This window comes from Chlorocebus sabaeus, chromosome 13, assembly GCF_047675955.1.
Source record: "Chlorocebus sabaeus isolate Y175 chromosome 13, mChlSab1.0.hap1, whole genome shotgun sequence".
NCBI classification, from domain to species: Eukaryota; Metazoa; Chordata; class Mammalia; order Primates; family Cercopithecidae; genus Chlorocebus; species Chlorocebus sabaeus.
The window spans coordinates 54,212,434-54,234,948 of record NC_132916.1 but is presented as its reverse complement, the minus strand read 5'-3'; the positions used below and the strand labels follow the sequence as shown (position 1 = coordinate 54,234,948).

The following is a 22,515-nucleotide window of genomic DNA, read 5'->3' as shown; positions in this document are numbered from 1 at the left end:
CTTAAAAAAAAATCAAAGAATCTAAAACAAGGAAATATGCAAAGCCTCAAAGCAGCTGTGTAAATTCACACAGGCTTTAGGCCTATAACGAGCCAGGCTTAAGGGAATGATAGTAGAAATCAGATTTTTACTTAAAAATTAAATTACAATTACGAATGAGTGCTACATTCATTTTAGTAAAATATCAGCACCGTGTGTATTTCCTCAAGCTTTTTCTTTACACTGCCATCATTACCACATATGTCATCAGTGAGTAATGTTGAGCATGACAACAGCTAAGAAAAATTTTCAAGGTCAGTAAAAACATTATTTCAGGAAAAATATTTATTAAAAACTTATTTTTAAGGGGTTTTTAAATTTCATAATTTATGTGTAGATTTGGGATTGAACTAGCAATAATAACTTCTGCTGAAGAGATAAAAATTAAAAGATAAAATCCTTTCTCTTAAGTAGCTTACACAAAGAATGGGGGTTCTATATTTAGTTGGGGCTTACACACACACACACACACACACACACACACACACATTGCAGGGAAAATATCCAGATAGTTGCTGCAGTTCCTCACTATCTTAAAATTATTTGAGCTTCATGTGTAGAATTACAGCCTTAGAACGTTAGAATAATAGTGAACATGTTTGAAATAGACAGGTTGTTGACTATCTGGACTCTCATAATACATCCCTGTAAGTTATGAGTTAACTCTTCTTTAAGTGCTTGTTCACTGTCAGTATTATCAGCACAATAATTACTGATATGCTCATAAATTAATAGTAATAGCAAAAGTGACCATCTAGAGATAACTCGAATACTCAACAAACATTTATTGAGTGCATGCAATGTGCCAGGCATTGGGCTAATTAAATCCCCCCTATCTCTACACTTTCAACGAGAGAAAAGCTGACTCAAGGGAAAGAGTCATGGCCAAAGGCCATTTAACTAATTTGCTGTCTGGGAAAATAGCATAAGAACTGGGAAGAAAGCCCAAGTATGAGGACTGCTAAATTGTTCAGAATACAATGTATTCTACTCCTGTAGACGACATGTTTCCTAACTATGTTAAACTAATGTAAACTTTCCTCTGTAAAACAAATGTTGTAAAAATCTCAGAAGCACAACACATGCCTGCATATCCTCAGGGCTGTTCACCTGAACTGGAGAATTTCATTCATTCAGGCAATTTCAGAGGGAACTACTTATCAGTAGGATGGATCCTTTGCTGTGATTCTACAGGTGAGAGAGTCATATCTCATGATTTCTCCAGGAATTGTCCAGAGAACTACAATGCAGGCTTTCCCATGGGGAGAAGAAAGAGAGAAAGTATTATCTATTGAGCACACACAGTACTTAATGTTAAGAATTGTACACATGTTTGGAATACAAATCCCTTATGAAACTTTACCTATAGATGAGTAGAACGAAACTCAGAAAGTAAGCAGCCAATATCACACACCTGCCAGTGATTCAGATCACTGGGGGAGAAACTCCAGCATATATGACTTAGAGTCCACATACTTTATTAATAGACTATGGTTCCGGCCAGGTGCGGTGGCTCATGCCTGTAATCCCAGCACGTTGGGAGGCCAAACCAGACAGATCACTTTAGGTCAGGAGTTCAATACCAGCCTGGTCAACATGGTGAAACCCCATCTCTACTAAAAATACAAAAATTACCTGGCTGTGGTGGTGCACACCTGTAGTCCCAGCTACTCAGGGAGGCTGAGGCAAGAGAATCCCTTGAAGCCAGGAGGCAGAGGTTACAGTGAGCTGAGATTGTGTCACTGTACTCCACCCTGGGTGACAGAGCAAGACTCTGTTTCAAAAAGAAAAAAAGACTATGGTTCCTACTATAGTGGTCTTGTCTTCCATTATTTCTTTCCTTCCGTCCATGATTATTATTCAAAATATATTTATTGAATACCTATGAAAGCCTGACCCGTATTTTGGGGGCTGAAGAATTAAATGTGATCAAATCAGTGTCTGTCTTTTAGAGACTGGAGAAAGAAATGTATACCTCCAAAAGTAGGTATGCTACAATATAAGCATGGTCAGATCTATAAGACAAATGTAATATTATGGAAGCAATAAAAGAAAATAGAGATTGATTCTGTCCTGCAGTGAGGGGTGGAGTGAGAAGATGGTATATGAGCCAGACCTAGTGAATATAGCTACTTGCTCTGTAAAGAAGAGTGAAGCTATTGTAGGCAATGGGAACATTCTGCTTTGCAAAATCACACAAGGGCTTCCCGTTTCCATAGAATAAATAGAGAAGGCTATAACAGAAGGACTAGGCCTAGATTTCACAAAAGAATTCTCCTAAGTCTTCAAAGATCACATACTCCCAATGCTACTTAAATCATTTTTGAGTATAGAAAAACAAGAAAAGCCACAAGGAAGTTTTATGAAACAAGAAATATATTGTCACCTAAACCATATAAGATAGTACAAAAAAAACTATAGATCAATCTTACTTATGAATACAGAAGTAAAAATCTAAACATATTAGCAAACAGAACCCAATAACTCATCATAAAAATAAAACATCATGACCAAGTGACATTATTCCAAAAACATAAGGATAGTTCAATATTAGGTTATCTACTAACATAATTTAGATGTTCATAAATCTAAGCAGAAAATCATATGATCATCTTCACTCATCTTCATAGATGCTAAAACTGCCTTTGACAAAAATTGGCAATCGTTCCTGAACCATTCCTGATTAAAATACTGAATAAAATAAGAACTTATGATTTTGTCTGATCAGATATATAACTGAAATATATATATGTAACCACACATGCACACACACATTGCAGTCCTAAAGCTGGTATATTACTTAATGGAGAATACTAGAGGCGTTTACAGAAAGGCCAAGAACAAGGAAAGAATGTCCACTAACTCCACTACTATCTAAACATATGTTAGGGTCGGGCGCAGTGGCTCACGTCTATAATCCCAACACTTTGGGAGGCTGAGGTGGGTAGATCACCTGAGGTCAGCAGTTCCAGACCAGCCTGGCCAACATGACAAAACCCCATCTCTACTAAAAATACAAAAAATTAGCCGGGCGTGGTAGCATGTGCCTGTAATCCCAGCTACTTGGGAGGCTAGGGCAGGAGAATTGCTTAAACCTGGCAGATGGAGGTTGTGGTGAGCCAAGATCTCACCACTGCACTCCAGTCTGGGCGACAGAGCTAGACTCCATCTCAAAAAAAAAAAAAAAATTATATATATATAAAAAAATATATGTTAGAGATACTATTCCATTCAATCAGATCAGAACAAATGAAAGAGCCATGATAATTAAAATAGAAGTAAAACTATCTCTATTTACAGTTGATATCATAGTATATACGGAAAATCCAAAACAACAATGAAAACACTAACACAATTTTAAAAATCAGTAAGGTAATAGACTATTAAAATACAAAAATCAGAAACCTTTCTATAAACACACAATAGCTAGTTAGATAATGTAACAGAAGAGGAAACTTCAGTTGTATTAGTAGCAAAAAGAATTTATTTAATCATAAGCTTAACAGGAAGTGTGTACAATCTATATGAGAAAAAAATTAACATACTCCTGAAAAATACAAAAGTGGACTTGAATAAGTTTGGAAATTTTTCTTGTTTTTGAATGGTACTCGTAAACATAATAAAGCTATCATTTATTCCCATCTTAATAAGTTTGGCATAATCTCAATAAAAATAACAAAGTTGTTTTTATGGAGCTAGTCAAGTAGATTTTGAAGTTTATATGAAAAAATAAAAATAGTTATAAGAACCCTAAAGAAAAGAAAAAGGAGAGGTGACTAGCCTTACTAGATATTTTTTAAGCAGTTTTATTGAGGAATAAATTAATATACAAAAAGTGTACTTATTTAATGTATACAAGTTTATACATTTGAACATTTTCAACACCTGTGAAACCATCACCATAATTAAGATAATAGACATATTTATCACCTCCACAAATTTCCTTGTAAACGTTATAAAGTTTCCTTGTGCTCCATTGATGGTTTCCTGTGTGTGCACGAGTGTGTGGTAAGAACACTTAATGCAAGCTCTATCCTTTTAACAAATGCCTTGCCAGATATTAAAACATACTATAAAGCTTCTATAATTAAAACAGTGTGGTATTGATTCATGAGTAGATAGTTCAATGGAGGCAAATAGAAAGTTCACAAATAGACAAAAGTGTATATGAAAATGTAGTAATGAAAAAGACAATATCCCATTGGAATGTCATAAAGCAAGGAAGTATAAAAATGATGGGGATATGTAAAAAGAACACAGGTGGTATCTGGTAGGTGCTCAAATTGATCAAATTTGGGATAATTTGAGCATCAACAGGAATCATGATGTTAATTAATTATGGCACACAGAAAACAAAAAAGACCATAAGTTATCAAAAATAAATGAATAAATAATAAATATATAAATTAATATGTAAGTTCAAGGGTAAGAAAGGAAATCTCTTCATGGAAGAATATCTACTGAAATGCAGAAGAAAAAATAAAATAATAAAACCATCGATTTACAATACCAATATAAATAATTGATTCAGACGAGATACGTTGATGAATGGCTAAACAGTTTTGGGGGAACCAGATATTTATATAGTCTCAAGTGTCACCCCACAGATTACTTATTAATTACAAATGATGAACAGTGCAGTGAAAATAGATCTAGTAGATATCACCTTTACCAAGTGATCAAACTGACCATCAGTAATAATGAAAGTCATATTTTACATCTTCTCATAAGATACAATGGGAAATGCACAATATTACCTTTGTAGAATTCTTCCCCAAAGAATCTGATCATGAGGAAACCATCAGACAAATTCAGAGTAGGTTACTAAAGAGACATGACAACCAAATGTAACATGTGAAAATATGATTGATTCCAGAATTCTCAGATTTTGAGAACAATAGAGGAAATCTTAATATAAACTCTATATCAATAATATTTTATATCTATGTAGGATTTATTGTGTGTAGTAATAGTTTTGAATTATAGGAGAATGTCCTTTTTCCTGCCTGTGAGAATTTGGGAAAAACACTTACTAAGTTCTTTGGAAATTTTGTCTTCACTTTCTGTCATTGAGAAATAAATGTATTATAATGTCACATTAGCTTGACACTATATCCCACCGTCTTTAGCAAGGCTGTCTAGAACAGTATGCATTTCATCCACCAGAACAAGTAATTCATTTTTTAAAAAAGAAAAATATCTTCACTAACTTGATAGAACAATAGTGTCTATGAAGTTTGGGTATGTGTTTCTTTATTGTTAGTGAAGTAAAATATTACATTTGCTCGTTTTAATTGGAAATTTGTCTCTTGCCCATTTTGCTCAGGAATCCAGACCTGTGGCTGTCCCATGTGGAAATCCTGCCTGAGGGGAAACTCTAGGACAGGTCTAGGTTTCTGTTTGTCACCTAGAACAGCTCCTATATCCTCAGTAGTTATTTCCATTGTAATCACCTGAGAGGTTTGTTAAAATGCAGTTACCAGCGTTAAGAATAATAACCTTTGTGAACCACTTAAAGGCCATGTATGTGGGCAGATGTTGAATATGAAGAGTCTGGACCATTGTGATTTTTCCTAGGAGGCTAGATCTTCATGAAACCTAGCTTATCTCTTTTCTGTGAGGTAGCTTTGCAATTACTTTTAGCAATTATGGATGCTTCTTGACTTACAATGGGATTGTGTCCCAATAAACCTGTTGTAAAGTTGAAACATTGTTAAATTGAACCATTGTAAGTCAGGGACCAGCTGTAATCAGAACCACAAAGCTTTTTGTTCTGACCAGGATTCAATAAATTTTATATACAATTGTATATACAAATTATAACTCTTTAAGTGACTAGCTTTGTGAAAATCACTTAATTTCTCTGGGCCTCTGTTTTTTCATCTATAAAGAGGTGACTATAATCCTAACTCACATGTTTAATCAGATGAGTGAGCTCATCTAGACAAGTACACAGTAAAGAGTCATATAAATGTTGGGTATACTTGCTTGTTCTAATTATTTTCTGTGTGATTATTTTGTCTCTTCTTACTTCTTCCTTTTTATCCCCAGGAAGTCTGAAACAGTTTTGGGCAGAATATCAACACCTGATAATTATCTCCTGATTGGTGACTCTCTCACTGTACAGCAAAGATTGCTTTTATCTGGGGTACTGTTCAGTGTGGCCTGGACTCTGACCAATCGTAACTGATTCTACTTAAATAACCAGAATGTCTGTAGAGCCATCCTTCTATTAATTCTAAAACTGTAACAAATCATCCAACAACTTATGTTCTTTGAATACCTAATGTGTGCCAGGAACTACACCAGACACTACACATATATTAGTGAGCCAAATGGACACATCTCTTCCTCCCAGTCCCTTCTTAAATAAAATGAGGTAAGTAGCATAGAAAAAGTAGACCCTGTATCTTTTAGCAATTACTTGCAGAACCATAAAATAATATCTAGAAGACATCCCACTAGGGTGTTATTAAACGCAACAACAAGAAAAACTTGAGAGCTAAATGAAGAGAGGTGGCTCTCAGCTCCAGGAGAGTAGAATGAATGTGAGCTTTTCCTTTTTGAATTATGCCCCATCGAGCCAGTGTAGAAATTGGCAAGGCAGTTAAGTGAGTTACACTGCTGAAGTACTCAGCTCCACTTAAGCTCTGAATCCTTAGGGATGCCACCTGCACATACTCATATTCTATCCAGGTTCCAGCCTAGCCCTAGCAAAGATAGTGCTCATGGTTTTGGGAGATTCTAAGTGTGCAAATCAATAGCACTTTCCTCTATCCTTTTTTACATAGGTATAGCCGTTTCTTAATTTCAACTTATTAAAACTGCTTTAGTTTTTAGGGCAGTAGAAGGAAGGCTGGTATCAAAATATTTTGATTGAAAAAGATGACAAAGATGTAAAGACAAGTTGTAGCAGACCATTTTCTGAAAGCAACTTGTAAAAACATTCATTACATCATAAATGTGCACATTTTGCAGACTGGTGTACATTTATTTCATTTTCAGAATAGGATTGTAAAACAAAAAAAAAGGTGGAAGCTTTTTAATAAAGAAACTGCAGTTATAATGATCTGTGTTTGAATATTATAAATCTTCAGACTAATGAGGGCTTTTTTTGGGAGAAAAGAGAGTGTTAGGGAGCATACAGTAGAGAATAAGAAGTCAGGGGAACTTCTTGGAGGAAGTGAGGTCTCAGTTTAGACCTGAAAAGATGAGTGGGAGTTAGTTTTCCAAAGAGAGGAGTCAGTAATTCTAGATAGGGGGAACAGCATTGAACTTTTCCAGATATAGGAAGTACTTAAGAATGGCTGGAGCACCAAAGAGAAGAGTGAACACAAAGGAAATAACAGGACCCATGGGTGACTTTCTTATATGCACAAGATAATATTGTGAAATGTTCTTGTGTTTTCCTTTTCTACCAGTTCCTCCATTGGAGGTGATGTTGTGCCGGAGAATTAGACTTGGTGTAGTGGGAAAGCAATGAAGAGGAACATTCAGTGCTGTGGGTGCTCGTTTGTTTTTTCAACTTCCAAAATGAGCTCCATCAATAGACTGGAAAGAGAATTCCAGAGGGAGCTTGAATAGGCTCTGCAGGGATCTGCCTGAGGAGCACCGGATCTTGAGGGAGATGGTGAGGAGGTGGCTGGGGGAGAGGCTGAGACTGGATTGCAGGTTGTGGGGCTTGTGTGGAGAAGAGCTGGAGAAGGCAGAAGAAGGCTACCTAGAACGGTTTGTGGCTGGCGCCAGGGCGCTAAAAGGAAGGTGAGGCACTGTTTGCAGACAAACCCCTCGTAGAGCCCTGTTAACCTGCTGTTACTGGGGGAAGGTGTGTTTCGCCTTGCCAGTAGGCATAGCTACCTGCCTCTTCATTGCCCTTGTATAGTCCAGCAGAACAACATGCCCTCTGGTCCCTGGGACTTTGCTGAGTCCATGGACTTGCTCAGTGACCCTTTTCTCTTCATGCCAGCCCCATCTCAATGGGCCGGAGTACTTGTAAACCCCCTGAAACCGTATGTCCTTGACCCCAGAGGAACAAACAAGGCAAAGTGCCAGCTTCTGTGCTCCAGTGATAAAGATGGATCATACTTCCTGTCTGGCAGTGTTGTTGTGAGGATTAAAGGAGATAAGGTTTGCAAAGTGGCTAGCTTAGCGTCTCGCACATACAGGTATTAAGCAAAGGTTACCCCTTACCGCATCCCTCAGGGATGTTCCTCAAAATTGTATTAATCAAAGCATGCTTTAAATTTTGTGAAGATGCTCACTGGTTGAATAAATTTATTGAAAAAAGGTATTACCAAAAAAGTAAATATATGCAAATTTAAATAAAATGGTATAATGAATCCCATTTATCCCTCACCTCGCTTCAAAATTATCAACTCCTATTCAATCTTGTTTCATCCTCATTTCCAGCTATTCTCTTATCTTTTTATTTGGAAACTAACCCAGACATCATATTATTTCAACTGCAAACATGTCCCTTATGCATCTTCAAAGACAACGACTTAGAAAAAAACACCATACCATTATCTTACCTTAAAAACGTAACAATAATTTTTTAACATTATTAAATATCCAGTCAAGTTTAAATAGCCAAATGTCCCATAAATGTCTTAATTTTTAAAAGTTTATTTGATTCAGGATCCAAATATATTTAAAAACATAATAAAAAGTTTGGCAGTAGCCAAATATCTAGACAGCTACAAATTCTGAATCTCACATATTGGCTTTTCCTAGAGTGCAGCAATAATATTGTATCATAATAAAATAATGCTCCCTCATTTGGACCGCATTAAGTGCTTTTACTTTGTTAATTCAATACAATTATTTTCCTGATCTCAATTTGGCCACTAAATAAAGGTGTGTCCTTGGGCTATTCACTCAACTTGTCTGAGTCACAGTTTTCATACTTTTAAAAACAGAGTGTTGAACTAAAATTGATTATTCATGCCAGGTGCAGTGACTCATACATGCAATCCCAGCACTTTGGGAGGCTAAGGCAGGCAGATCACTTGAAGTCAGCAGTTTGAGACCACCCTGGCCAACATGGTGAAACCCCGTCTCTAGATAAAAATACAAAAAATTTGCTGGGTGTGGTGGCGGATGCCTGTAATCCCAGCTACTCGGGAGGCTGAGGCAGGGAATTGCTTGAGCCTGGGAGGTGGAGGTTGCAGTGAGCCAAGATCATGCCACGGCACTCCAGCCTAGGTGACAAAACAAGACTCCTTCTCTAAATAAATAAATAAAGATTATTCAGCATGCTTTCATTCTGAACTTCTGGGTGGGGGCAGGACAGCACAGGGTTGAGAGGAAACATCCAGCAGATCTGGCCTGGAGCCCTGCCACATGTAGGCCACATGAGCTGGGATTAGTTCCTTAATCTCTCTTTGTCTTGGTTTCCAAGTCTGTGAAATGCAAATGAAAGACAACCAAACCCAGAAAGTTTTTCCTGTATGCATATAGTGGTGGGGTACAGGGAAGGGTGAATACAGTGAGAAAATATGAGTACAGTGATTGTCACGTAGGAATCCCCAATAAATAGTCAATATAGTTAGGTTAACTGGGGCAGGGGATGAGGAGATGAGGCTGGAGGACAGGCAGAGGTGAGAACTGTCTTGTCCACTGTCCACACATGGCAATTTAGTACTTGAAATGTGGCTAGTCTGAATTGAGATGTCTTGTAAATAAATTACCTTTTGTACTTCTAAGACGTAGTATGAACAAACAACATAAAATATCTCTATTTTTGATGATTCATTTATGTCAATATCATAATATCTTGGATATGTTGTGTTAAATAAATATTATTAAAATTAATTTTACCCTATCAAAATGTTTATAAATGTGGCTATTAAAAAATTTAAAATTACATATGTGGCTTGCATTGTATTTCTGCTGGACAGCACTGAGCTAGATTATGGATTACCATTCCAGTCATTTAGAACTGATAGTGCTCCCCTTATTGTCCAACCAGTCAATAAAATTGGGTTGGGAAACTAGGAGATAGAGTCAACAGTTTCCTCTCCCTTAACCCCCACAAGTTATCTATTCTGTTTCCTTAATAGTTCACATACCTGTCCTCCTCTCCATTTCCATTGCAAACCCATTTAAATGCTTCCCTGACCTAATGGCCCCTCTCTAGTCTATACTACTCCTTAAATCTTTCAGCCTCCCCAGGGCCTTCAGAGATATGCAAAATTCCTCATTAAGGCGTAAACTTCCCTTCACCTCTGACTTCAGCTCTTTAAACCTCTCCTACCAAAACTCCTCTCCGTCAAGTTTGGCTTCACCCAGGTCTTTGCAAGTGCTTCTTGTGCCTATGGACACCCCTGCCACTGCTCCAGCTCATCATAAGTAGAATAAGGGTTGAGTCAGAGCAGAACTTGCGTCTCAGCTCAGCAATCTACTGTTAAATGTTCAGAAAGTTACAAAAGCTCTCTGAACCTCATTTTTCTTCTCTCTAAAAAAGGATTCTACCACTCAGAAGTTTTATAAGGATGAAATGAGGTAATGCAGATGTGATATCGTAACTCAAGAAAACCTACAATAAATGTCGTGGAAGATTTTCTGGGGAATGTTCATGCCCCCTTCACACATGTGCATGGAAGCACACAAACACACACACACACATAACCTACCCATTCTCTGCTGTTGTCTTGCTTGGGCTTACATAGCACCCCATACCCTCCTCAATTATACCTCTTCTCTTTGTATTGTAGCCATTTCTTCACTCATTCTTGCCTCTAGATCAGTAGTTCTCAAAGTGTGGTAATAGGTACAGCTGATCCAGCATCAGCTGGGAACTTGTTACGAACACAAATTCCTGGAACCCATCCCAGAATTACCAAATCAGAAACTCTGGGACTTGGGCCCTGTAATCTGTGTTTTAATAGGACCTTAATGTGAGTCTGATGCTTGTACATTTGAGAACAACAGCTCAACTGCATCTCTATGGCTTGGACCACATCCAATTTACCTTGCATTGCCACCCCACCCAGTAACTATTTGTCAAATGAAAAAATTGGAAGAATAAATCCTGATAATGATGTGAGGCCATAAAAGGATATAAAGCAGAGGAAGTGATGGTCTGATTGTTTTTTAGAAAATACTTACGTTCTATAGACTCTGTAGGGTATAGATTCGAGGAAGAACATACTAAAAGCAAATGAATTTGCTTATGAGAAAAGTATTATTTGAAAATCTAGACTTATAATTCAGGTAGAAAAATTGTTTATAAACATTATGCCTTGCTTTTCCAAATATTTCTTACAAATCATTTTGAAATATATTATTTTGATATTATATTTATATTTAATGTTTTCTAAATTTGTCAGGAAAAGTAAGTGTATCTCTATGTAAAGTTTGTCAACAAATATATTGTCTCACAAATTATAATTTAATTAAAAAATGGTTCCAAATGTCTTATACAGATTTAGTATTTGTAGGTTTTCTGGGTACGTAGTACAATCCTCATGTTTGGATTATACAAGGGAAATTTTATAGTAAATGAATGTATTAAAACATTAAAATGTTATTTAAATTTTAATATTAACAGAGATAAGAATAGTTTCATGGTTAAAAATACATGTTAGTATAGAGACTATATATTATTCATCTTATTTTGGATTGAAATGAAATAAAGCAATCATCTAGAAAGATCTAAAGGCTATTAATGCTCAAATTAAAAGAAAAACAATTGATATATCAATACAGGGTAGGAAGAATAAAGCAAACCCAAAGACACATGACTCTTAAAAAAATTATAGTGCTGAAGAAGCTCCCAGCTGCTCCGTTTTACATACCCATCTCCCAGCAGCAAATTCTTATTCCAGCAGTTGGGGAAGAATTGAGCCAGTTGATGCATGGGCCTCAACTCAGGCAATACCTCCACATTTTCTTTTGACTTCAAAGACTCTTTGCTACAAAATGAGGGCTTTTAGCTATTTCCGTATTGATTCTTTCCGAGTGGAAGATGTAGTTTCCTGCCCAACTCCTTCTTCCCTGCTAATAGAACTCCAATTTTTCTTTTATTGAGGCAGTAGGTGCCTGTTCCCGGAAGCGCAGTCATGATGTCATAAAGCTGCCATGGTAAACCCTTTTACTCTACCTGTGATTGCTCAGTAAGTGGACATGTGGCCCTGTGGCGGACAATGAGACATAATGGGAAGGCTGTTTGTAGCTTCTAGGAAGGATTTTTATTCTCTGATAAAAGAAAGACAGCTGTGGGAAGAAGGTCTCTTTTGTACACATTCCTTTTAAAAAAATCATATTGTGTCAGCTATCATGGAACCACAGGCTATGCAGGTCTTAGGGAGAGAATGAGGAGCATGGACAGGAGGGGACCAAGGGTTGAGGAAGGAGAGACTGAAGGTCATGAGGGAGGAGAGATTAAGAGACAAGGAATGTGAAGACCAGGCGCGGGGTGGCTCATGCCTGTAATCCCAGCACTTTGGGAGGCCGAGGCAGGCGAGTTTGAGACTAGCCTGGCCAACATGGAGAAACCTCGACTCTATTAAAAATACAAAATTAGCTGGGCTTGGTGGTGCATGCCTGAAATCCCAGCCACTAGGGAGGCTGAGGCAGGAGAATTGCTTGAACCTGGGAGACTGAGGTTGCGGTGAGCCGCGATAGTGCCATTGCACTCCAGCCTGGGCAACAAGAGCGAAACTCTGTCTCAAAAAAAAAAAAAAAAAACAGAGACAAGGAATGTGAAATCCTGAGGGTGAACTGGGGATAAGAATCAGCGAAGAGAGATGAGACTTGGTGAGCAAGGCTGGGGGTGGACATAGGCAAAGAGTAGGGAGTGTTGAGGATGGTGTGGGAGCAAGGGAGGGGGTAAGACTCTGAAGGTCCCAGAATGTTGGAGTCCTGTTTTCTCATGGCCCTCTCAGGCTTCACATCCTACCCATTTAAAAATAGTTGGAAGAAGTAGGTTCTTAGTAGATCTGTAAATTTGGTCCATTCAGTCACTTAGTTGTGGTCTACTCTCTGCTAACCAGCTTCTCCTCTTGCCTCTAGCTGTGGGCTCCTTCTGTACCTAGGCAAGTGAAAATATGTGGTCAGTTTGGTGAATTGGTCATTCAAGTAAAATTAATAATAATCCTAAAGTGTTGGAGTGTGGGTTAAGCAAAAATGGCTTTAAGATTCTAAAATAAAAGAATAAAGTGAGTAAATTGAGCATTTCTCATGTGAAATGCTGCGACCTTTATTATAGTCACAAGGATATCTTTGAAAAGGTTAATAGTGAAGTTTGGCACATTTTTGATTGTTTGTTGGCTTTTTAAGTATTTCTTCATGTGAATTGCCTATTTATATACTTTGTCCATTTTTCTATTGGTTTGTCTTTTTCTAACATTTGTGTGAGTTTATATATTATAGATATCAATCCTTTTCCTGTGATATATATTGCAAATATTTTCTCTCAACCTATTCCTTGGCATTTAAGCCTTTAATCCCCTTGAAATTTATTGTGGTGTCTGGTACAAGACTGGAATCTAATGGGATTTTTCTGTTTAGAAGTTAGACTATTTTCACAGGACCATTTGTCAAATAATCTTTCCAATTCTCATTAATCTGCAGTGCTTCTTTCTTAGGTCTCAGATGTGGAAGAGTCCATTTCAGGACCATCTATTGTGTTTTACCAAATTGCTCTGTAAATTCTTGTACAGAGGTTTAATTATTGTGGTATTATGTGGGTTTTTTGTTAATATTATTTGGAATTTACCTGTTCTCATCTTTCTATAGGTTGGTGCAAAAGTAACTGTGGTTCTTTCCATTATTATTATGACTGGCAAGATTATATTATTATCACAGCTGAGGTTTAGAGTCATTTTGTCAAGTTAAAATACAAATATTGGCATTTAGGAAGTTTGTTCCAGTGAATGGAGCGTAAGTGATATGGATTTGTATATTGCATTAATTCTTGGTGCAAATGTGTAAGATGGTAACCTCTTCAGCTAGCATTATTTTAAAAATATGTAGTGTTTTATAAATTTGTCGGGAAAAGTCAGTGTATCTTCTTATAAAATTTGTCAACAAATATATTGTCTCACAAATTATGATTTAATTAAAAAAAATAGTTCCAAATGTCTTACACAGATTTAGTATTTGTAGGTTTTCTGGGTATGTAGTACCATCCTCATGTTTTTGGATTATACAAGGAAAATTTTATAGTAGTGAATGTACTAAAAAATTAAAATGTTATTTGAATTTTAATATTAACAGAAATAAGAAAAGTTTAATGGTTGAAAACACACACTAATATAGAGACTATATATTATTCATCTTATTTTGGATTGAAATGAAAGCAATCATCTAGAAATATCTAGAGGCTATTAATGTTTAAATGAAAAGAAAAACTAACTGATTTTAATACATGGTAGGAAGGATAAACTAAACCCAAGACACATGACACTTAAGAAAATTATACCGCCAAAGAAGCTCCAAGATGGACACTTTGAAGTCCTTCCCATCCCATGGGTCCTTAAGCAATACAAGGCTAGCCAACACTATCTAGTAATCATTCATCATCTTTTGCCAAACTAGTTACTAAAGACCATGTGAAAAATCCCAGGTTCTTGGACCTCACACCTGTTTTCTCCACAGGTTGTTTTGCAGAAGCTTCTTCTGTGTGTCATCCTATTCTACACCGTGTACTACGTGTCCCTGAGCACGGGGTGCGTGTTGTTTGAGTAAGTAGCACATTGTCTTCAAACAGAATTAAAAAGCTAACATTGAATAGGAAAGACTTTTATAGTTAACGTTTCATATGTTTTTATGGATTAGAGGATGTGGATTTTTTTTTTAAGACATAGTTTCTTACTTTTGTTTATTTTTTAATTTTTGGTAGAGATAAGGTCTCACTATGTTGCCTAGGCTGGTCTTGAACCCCTGGCCTCAAATGATCCTCCTGCCTTGGTCTCCCAAAGTGCTAGGATTACAGGCATGAACCATTGCATCCAGCCTACTTTCATTATTTAAGTGAAAATAGGCAAATGTTCTATCTCTGAAAATGATAAAAGTAACAATCATGAAATGAAGTGGATAGAATCAGTTAGGACTGTTTCTCTTACCTCTTTGGAGGATGTTCATGGAAAGAAAGTGAACCCATTACTCCCTGGTCTGGTATTGAATCAGAGAAGGCTTGAACAAGAAAGGCGCTTAAAGATCATCCACATCCAATTTAAATAATTTCTGTTAGATTGGAGATAGCTTTTGGGAGGCAAGAGACCCAAGTTCTTACTAACTTTCTGAATCATCTTGACCAAACCACAGTGTATCTCCTATTTCAGTGCCTTCGTTTGTCAAATGGAATAATCCAAAAAAGAGTTATTATGAGGACAAAATGGGACAATACATGTATTTTAATGGTATTGTTTTTATGTAAGTGTAAAACAGTATATTTTCAGGTAATTTTTTGTCTTGCTATGGTTGAATTTTGTCTCTACAGATTTTGGCTGCCAATATATTGGTTGCCTTGAGATTCATTATGTGTATTTACAAATGATTTCTTAGAAATTGAGTGCTTACACAATTTAATTTTATTGTGCAAGCAAGGAATTCCATTTCAATGTGCAAATTAATACCAATATGCAACTATCAAAAAATAATGGTACCAGTGTTTGCAATGGAAAGAATGTTACTCAGCATGCTTGCAGGCAAGCCCATGGAGGAAGTATCTGGCGCTCACATGCAGCCTCAGCCTCTTTGCTGGGACTGGAGATGGTGAGGCTATGCCCGGGGCAAGGAGAAGGCAAGACTCTGTAGGATTCTCTGAGCATTCAAGGGTTTGTAGTTAACATGAGTCAGAGGTGAGGAATTTGAAGTAATTAGACCTTAAAGCTTCAGGAGGCAGCAAACTGGTTGGCCAGCTGCACATAACTACAAACTTGGGTATAGTATAAAGTCCAGTTGTGTGCTTTATAGACTCAGATTTTAGAACAGGAAGGGAACTCAGAGATTAATCGCTTCAATTTACAGATAGGAAATTGGAGCCCAGAGAGGTTAGGTGACTTGCCCAAGTTCGTGGTTATAGCACCACCGGGATTAGAACCTGTATCTTGTTGTTTTTCAAGCCTCCGCTGTCTCCATGGTATTACATTCTCCTTCCATGTTTGATGGCAGGAAATACCAAGATTCTAGCTGAGACATCAAATAAAATTAAGTCCACTTGGTGGACAAAGTGGAACTTAATTGGACAAAGAAGACAATGTGGACAAAACGTTATTTGGCTGTCATCCAAGTCAGCCAGTTTTTAAAAACTCTTTTTAGCTCACTTCATTTTTTTCTGCTTAGCAAGTTTTTTTTATATAAATGGTATCATATAATAGGTGTCATTTTATAACTTTTTTCAACATTACATTTCAAAAATATATCCATGATGAGATGTATTTAGCATTTTATTAATTCTAACTGCTACAGTAGCTCACTTAGTGTTAAAAAATATGTTATAGCACCATTAGGGTGAACCTATTTTACATCAGTAGAACTACTGGTTTGGCCCTAAAGTGAGCTTACATTTTGTAGCTAGACATTGCCTTGTCCCTTGTTACCTTTTTTCCCTCTCACCTAATGATTGATCTGAAAGTTTGCTGTAACTGTTACCACAACTTGTAATTCTAGCAAGAAGAGTGAGACGTTTGAGTCAGAAAAAAATTCTATAGAGATTATTATCTTCACTGGTAATTTCTTCCCATTTCAGCCAGTTTTGAAATGTGCCATAATGTGGGTAAATGGAGTAACTTATCCTTGTATGAGAATAGTAATATGCGTTGCTTTGATGTGCAGTTATGAACTGCTTCATCCAGAGTAAACTGTTTTCATTTATAACATCTTTAGTGTGCATGAGTTGGATGTCCTGGCACCATTTGATTTCAAAACAAATCCCTCATGGCTCAACATAAACTATAAAGGTAATTGTTTTAATTTAAAATTCTTATCAATTAGTGAACAAAATGCCACTAAAAATAAATTTTTTAATAAAATAATTTTAAATATCAGGCCTATCTCACAGTCATCTATGCATTTTATCTGACTTCAAAAATTAATGAGGAAAAGTGCTATCAAAAATTTTAAAGTTGTAATTCCTTGGAGGTGGAATAAGATGGAATAAGTGGAGAAAAGGAAGGAGAATTCTTATATAAATTTTCATTTCATTGTATTGGGGGTGAATTTTTATTCATTATTTTCAAAGAAAAGGAAGAATAATAACTTAATGTGTTGATGTAGAAAAATATTTGTGAGATATAAAATAGAAAATTAAATACAGCAAAAGAGTTCATATAATACAATTTCATTTTTGTAGCATAAAGTAAAATACATGGTGTCAGTGATAAGAAGTCTGGAGAATTATGCAACAAATTGTTATCTCCCATTTGGGATGACAGAGAACTTTCATTTTCTACTTTGTACATTTCTGCTTGGTTTTATTTTTCTTCCCAAAATAGTATAGAACTTGTTGCAGAAGAAAAACAATAAGAAAGAATACACTAAGGCAAAATTTGTCTCTTTTAAATTTGGCATTTTTGTTGAATAGTTATTAATTAATATCTAGTATGTTCGTTAACCTTATGTATATTAATAATTACACCTATGTACCTTGAATATATGTAAAATATTCTTGTTTGGGGGCTCTTCATGGTGAGTTTCCTACATCTTTAGAAAAGTAAAATTTTAATGTGTTCTATCATAAAATAAAACATTAATTAATGAAAGTTTAGAAAATATCTACAAGCAGAAAAAAGTAAAATAAATTGCATACTTACATTCTATATACAGTAATTACTCTTAATATTTTGTTAAGTTTTTCCCTATTCTTGTTTTTTAATGTATTGTCAATTTCTTAAATCATACAATTCACTAGAAAACCATTGGAGAATCTTTTTGGGGTACAAATATGCAAATATAGAAAAATTGCTGGAGGCCAGTGAAATGGGATTTCTAGTATAATTTGTATCGGAAACTTGTTCAGTTAGAGTTACTGAATTGAAATAGAAAGCTTTAGAACAGCCTTCTCAAATGGGTATCCTTTTTTGGTGCCATTATTGATTCAATTTTGGATAGCAAAGCATATGTGAGAACGAGATACTTCGATTCTGAAATACAAGAAGTCTAACACTTTATCTTAACTTTCTTTCAGGCACTTCCCTAGCTTTTACCAACACTATCCACAAACGATTAAAAAATATAGTCCCAGTAAAGAGTCAGGTATGGCCCATGTGTGTGTTTTGGGTAGAGGGAGAGATTGAACACTCAACTGTCATTATTTAATTCTAGTCTTTGGGTCAGTCATTAAAGAAAGGGCAATATCACAGGCTTATTGGAGAAGGCTGTGTTTTTTCATAGCGGAGACCAGTGATGATCTTTTATATAGCAGGGATTAGTGAAGATCCCCAAAATGCCTGGCAGAGTTTACAGTCGTCCTTTCCTCCCATAAAACACAAACATTTGTACAAAGATATCAATAAACCCTCAGCCTATTAAATCTTTAATTTTGGGCTTGGGGAGATAAATGTCATAACTCTTCAAAGTTGTTGCTCTGAGAATCTATACTTGTCTAATCTCAGAGATATTAATAAAATATGAGAGTAATCTCAGAGACTTTGGCATGTATTTATTATGGTCAGGTTTTGTGTAGGTTTCAATAATTTTGTCACCCAAGAGACCAGTTTTAGCAAGGACCCTGGAAAGTGTGAGTCCAGTTAAAACACTCCAATTACTAGTATCTTTCCTCTGCATGGCAGAGAATAGTTTGCAAATTTCTTTCATTTTACATTAAAATCCTCCCAACAACTTTTTGAGATAAATAATACTCCATATTCCAATTTATGGAGAAGAAAACAGACTTATCTAAAAGTTAAAATCCTGCTCAACATCTTATAACTTTTTTTTATTATTCTTATATTTTAAGTTCTAGGGTACATGTGCACAATATGCAGGTCTGTTACATAGGTATACATGTGCCATGTTGGTTTACTGCACCCATCAACTTGTCATTTACATTAGGTATTTCTCCTAATGATATTCACCCCCAGCCCCCCACCCCCCGACAGGCCCCAGTGTGATGTTCCTCGCCTTGTGTTCTGTGTTCTCATTGTTCAACTCCCACCTATGAGTGAGAACATGCAGTGTTTGGTTTTCTGTTCTTGTGATAGTTTGCTTAGAATGATGGTTTCCAGCTTCATCCATGTCTCTGCAAAGAACATGAACTCATCCTTTTTTAAGGATGCATAGTATTCCATGGTGTATATGTGCCATATTTTCTTAATCCAGTCTATCATTGATGGACATTTGGGTTGGTTCCAAGTCTTTGCTATGTGAATAGTGCCTCAATAAATGTATACGTGCATGTGTCTTTATCATAGAAAGATTTATAATCCTTTGGGTATATGCCCAGTAATGGAATTGCTGGGTCAAATGGTATTTCTAGTTCTAGATCCTTGAGGGATTGCCACACAGTCTTCCACAATGGTGGAACTAACTTATACTCCCACCAACAATGTATAAAAGTGTTTCTATTTCTCCACATCCTCTGCAGAATCTGTTGTTTCCTGACTTTTTAATGATCGCCATTCTAACTGGCATGAGGTGGTATCTCATTGTGGTTTTGATTTGCATTTCTCTGATGACCAGTGATGATGAGCATTTTTTCATATGTCTGTTGGCTCCATAAATGTCTTCTTTTGAGAAGTGTCTGCTCATATACTTTGCCTGCTTTTTGATGGGTTTGTTTTTTTCTTATAAATTTGTTTAAGTTCTTTCTAGATTCTGAATATTAGCCCTTTGTCAGATGGATAGATTGCAAAAATTTTCTCCCATTCTGTAGGTTGCCTGTACACTCTGATGACAGTTTCTTTTGCTGTGCAGAAGCTCTTTAGTTTGATTAGATCCCATTTGTCTATTTTGGCTTTTTTTGCCATTGCTTTTGGTGTTTTAGTCATGAAGTCTTTGCCCATGACTATGTCCTAAATGATATTGCCTAGGTTTTCTTCTAGGGTTTTTATGGTGTTAGGTATTACATTTAAGTCTTTATCCATCTTGAGTCAATTTTTGTATAAGACGTAAGGAAGGGATCCAGTTTCAGCTTTCTACATATGGCTAGCTAGGTTTCCCACCACCATTTATTAAATAGGGAATCCTTTCCCCATCTCTTGTTTTTGTCAGGTTTGTCAAAGATCACATGGTTGTAGATGTGTGGTGTTATTTCCAAGGCCTCTGTTCTGTTCCATTGGTCTAGATATCTGTTTGGTACCAGTACCATGCTGTTTTGGTTACTGTAGCCTTGTTGTATAGTTTGAAGTCAGGTAGTGTGATGACTCCAGCTTTGTTCTTTTTACTTAGGATTGTCTTGGTTATGTGGGATTTCTTTTGGTTCCATATTAACTTTAGAGTAGTTTTTTCCAATTCTGTGAAGAAAGTCATTGGTAGCTTGATGGGTATAGCATTGAATCTATAAATTACTTTGGGTAGTATGGCCATTTTCATGATACTGATTCTTCCTATTCATGAGCATGGAATGTTCTTCCATTTGTTTGTGTCCTCTTTTATTTCGTTAAGCAGAGGTTTGTAGTTCTCCTTGAAGAGGTCCTTCACATCCCTTGTAAGTTGGATTCCTATGTACCTTATTGTCTTTGTAGCAATTGTGAATGGGAATTCACTCATGTTTTGGGTCTCTGTTTGTCTATTCTTGGTGTATAGGAATACTTGTGATTTTTGCATGTTGATTTTATATCCTGAGACTTTGCTGAAATTGCTTAGCAGTTTAAGGAGATTTTGGGCTGAGATGATGGGGGTTTCTAAATATTCGATCATGTCATCTGCAAACAGAGACAATTTGACTTCCTCTTTTCCTAATTGAATACCCTTGATTTCTTTCTCTTGCCTGATTGCCCGAGCCAGAACTTCCAACACTATGTTGAATAGGAGTGGTGAGAGAGGGCATCCCTGTCTTGTGCCAGTTTTCAAAGGGAATGCTTCCAGTTTATGCCCATTCAGTATGATATTGGCTGTGGGTTTGTCATAAATAGCTCTTTTTATTTTGAGATACATTCCCTCAATACCTAGTTTATTGAGAGTTTTTAGCATGAAGGGCTGTTGAATTTTGTCAAAGGCCTTTTCTGCACCTATTGAGATACTCATGTGGTTTTTGTCATTGGTTCTGTTTATATGATGGGCTACGTTTATTGATTTGAGTATGTTGAACCAGCCTTGTATCCCAGGGATGAAGTCAACTTGTTCCTGGTGGATAAACTTTTTAATGTGCTGCTGGATTCGGTTTGACAGTATTTTATTGAGGATTTTTGCGTTGATGTTCATCAGAAATATTGGCCAAAATTTCTCTTTTTTTGTTGTGTGTCTACCAGGCTTTGGTATCAGGATGATGCCAGCCTCATGAAATGAGTTAGGGAGGATTCTCTCTTTTCTATTGATTGGAATACTTTCAGAAGGAATGATACCAGCTCCTCTTTGTACCTCTGGTAGAATTCGGCTGTGAATCCATCTCGTCCTGGACTTTTTTTGGTTAATAGGTTATTAATTATTGCCTTAATTTCAGAACCTGTTATTTGTCTATTCAGAGATTCAACTTCTTCCTGGTTTAGTCTTGGGAGGGTGTATGTGTCCAGGAATTTATCCATTTCTTCTAGATTTTCTAGTTTATTAGGGTAGAGGTGTTTATAGTAGTCTCTGATGGTAGTTTGTATTTCTGTGTGATCAGTGATGATATCCCCTTTATCATTTTTTATTGTGTCTATTTGATTATTCTATCTTTACTTCTTTATTAGTGTTGCTATCAGTCTGTTTTGTTCATCTTTTCAAAAAACCAGCTCCTGGATTCACTGATTTTTTGAAGGGTTTTTCATGTCTCTATCTCCTTCAGTTCTGCTCTGATCTTAGTTATTTCTTGCCTTCTGCTGGCTTTTGAATGTGTTTGCTCTTGCTTCTTTAGTTATTTTAATTGTGATGTTAGGGTGTCAACTTTACATCTTTCTTGCTTTCTCTTGTGGGCATTTAGTGCTATAAATTTCCCTCTACATACTGCTTTAAATGTGTCCCAGAGATTCTGGTACACTGTGTCTTTGTTCTTATTGGTTTCAAAGAACATCTTTATTTCTGCCTTCATTTTGTTATGTACCCAGTAGTCATTCAGGAGCAGGTTGTTCAGTTTCCACATAGTGGTGCAGTTTTGAGTGAGTTTCTTAATCCTGAGTTCCAATTTGATTGCACTGTGGTCTGAGAGACAGTTTGTTGTGATTTCTGTTCTTTTACATTTGCTGAGGAGTGTTTTATTACCAATTATGTGGTCAATTTTAGAATAACTGCAATGTGGTGCTGAGAAGAATGTATATTCTGTTTATTTGGGGTATAGAATTCTATAGATGTCTATTAGGTCCACTTAGTGCAGAGCTGAGTTCAAGTCCTGGGTATCCTTGTTAACCTTCTGTCTTGTTGACCTGTCTAATACTGACAGTGGGGTGTTAAAGT

The 22,515-nt window shown here is 36.3% G+C and overlaps 1 protein-coding gene across 4 annotated transcripts in view; it reads left to right on the top strand.

Annotated features, from left to right (window-relative positions):
* The window catches only part of TMEM244 (transmembrane protein 244), a 37,115-nt gene that overhangs the window by 864 nt on the left and 13,736 nt on the right, over window positions 1-22,515 (top strand). For 3 of the 4 annotated variants that reach the window (XM_073022457.1, XM_073022458.1, XM_008007087.3), the window contains 2 exons: window positions 14,641-14,726; window positions 16,873-16,946. In XM_073022457.1, the coding sequence (XP_072878558.1) occupies window positions 14,641-14,726; window positions 16,873-16,946 (160 nt within the window). Of the gene's footprint in view, window positions 1-6,090; window positions 6,419-7,460; window positions 9,879-14,640; window positions 14,727-16,872; window positions 16,947-22,515 lie in introns of those variants that run through there. The other variant, XR_005241286.2, reaches the window with a different exon arrangement.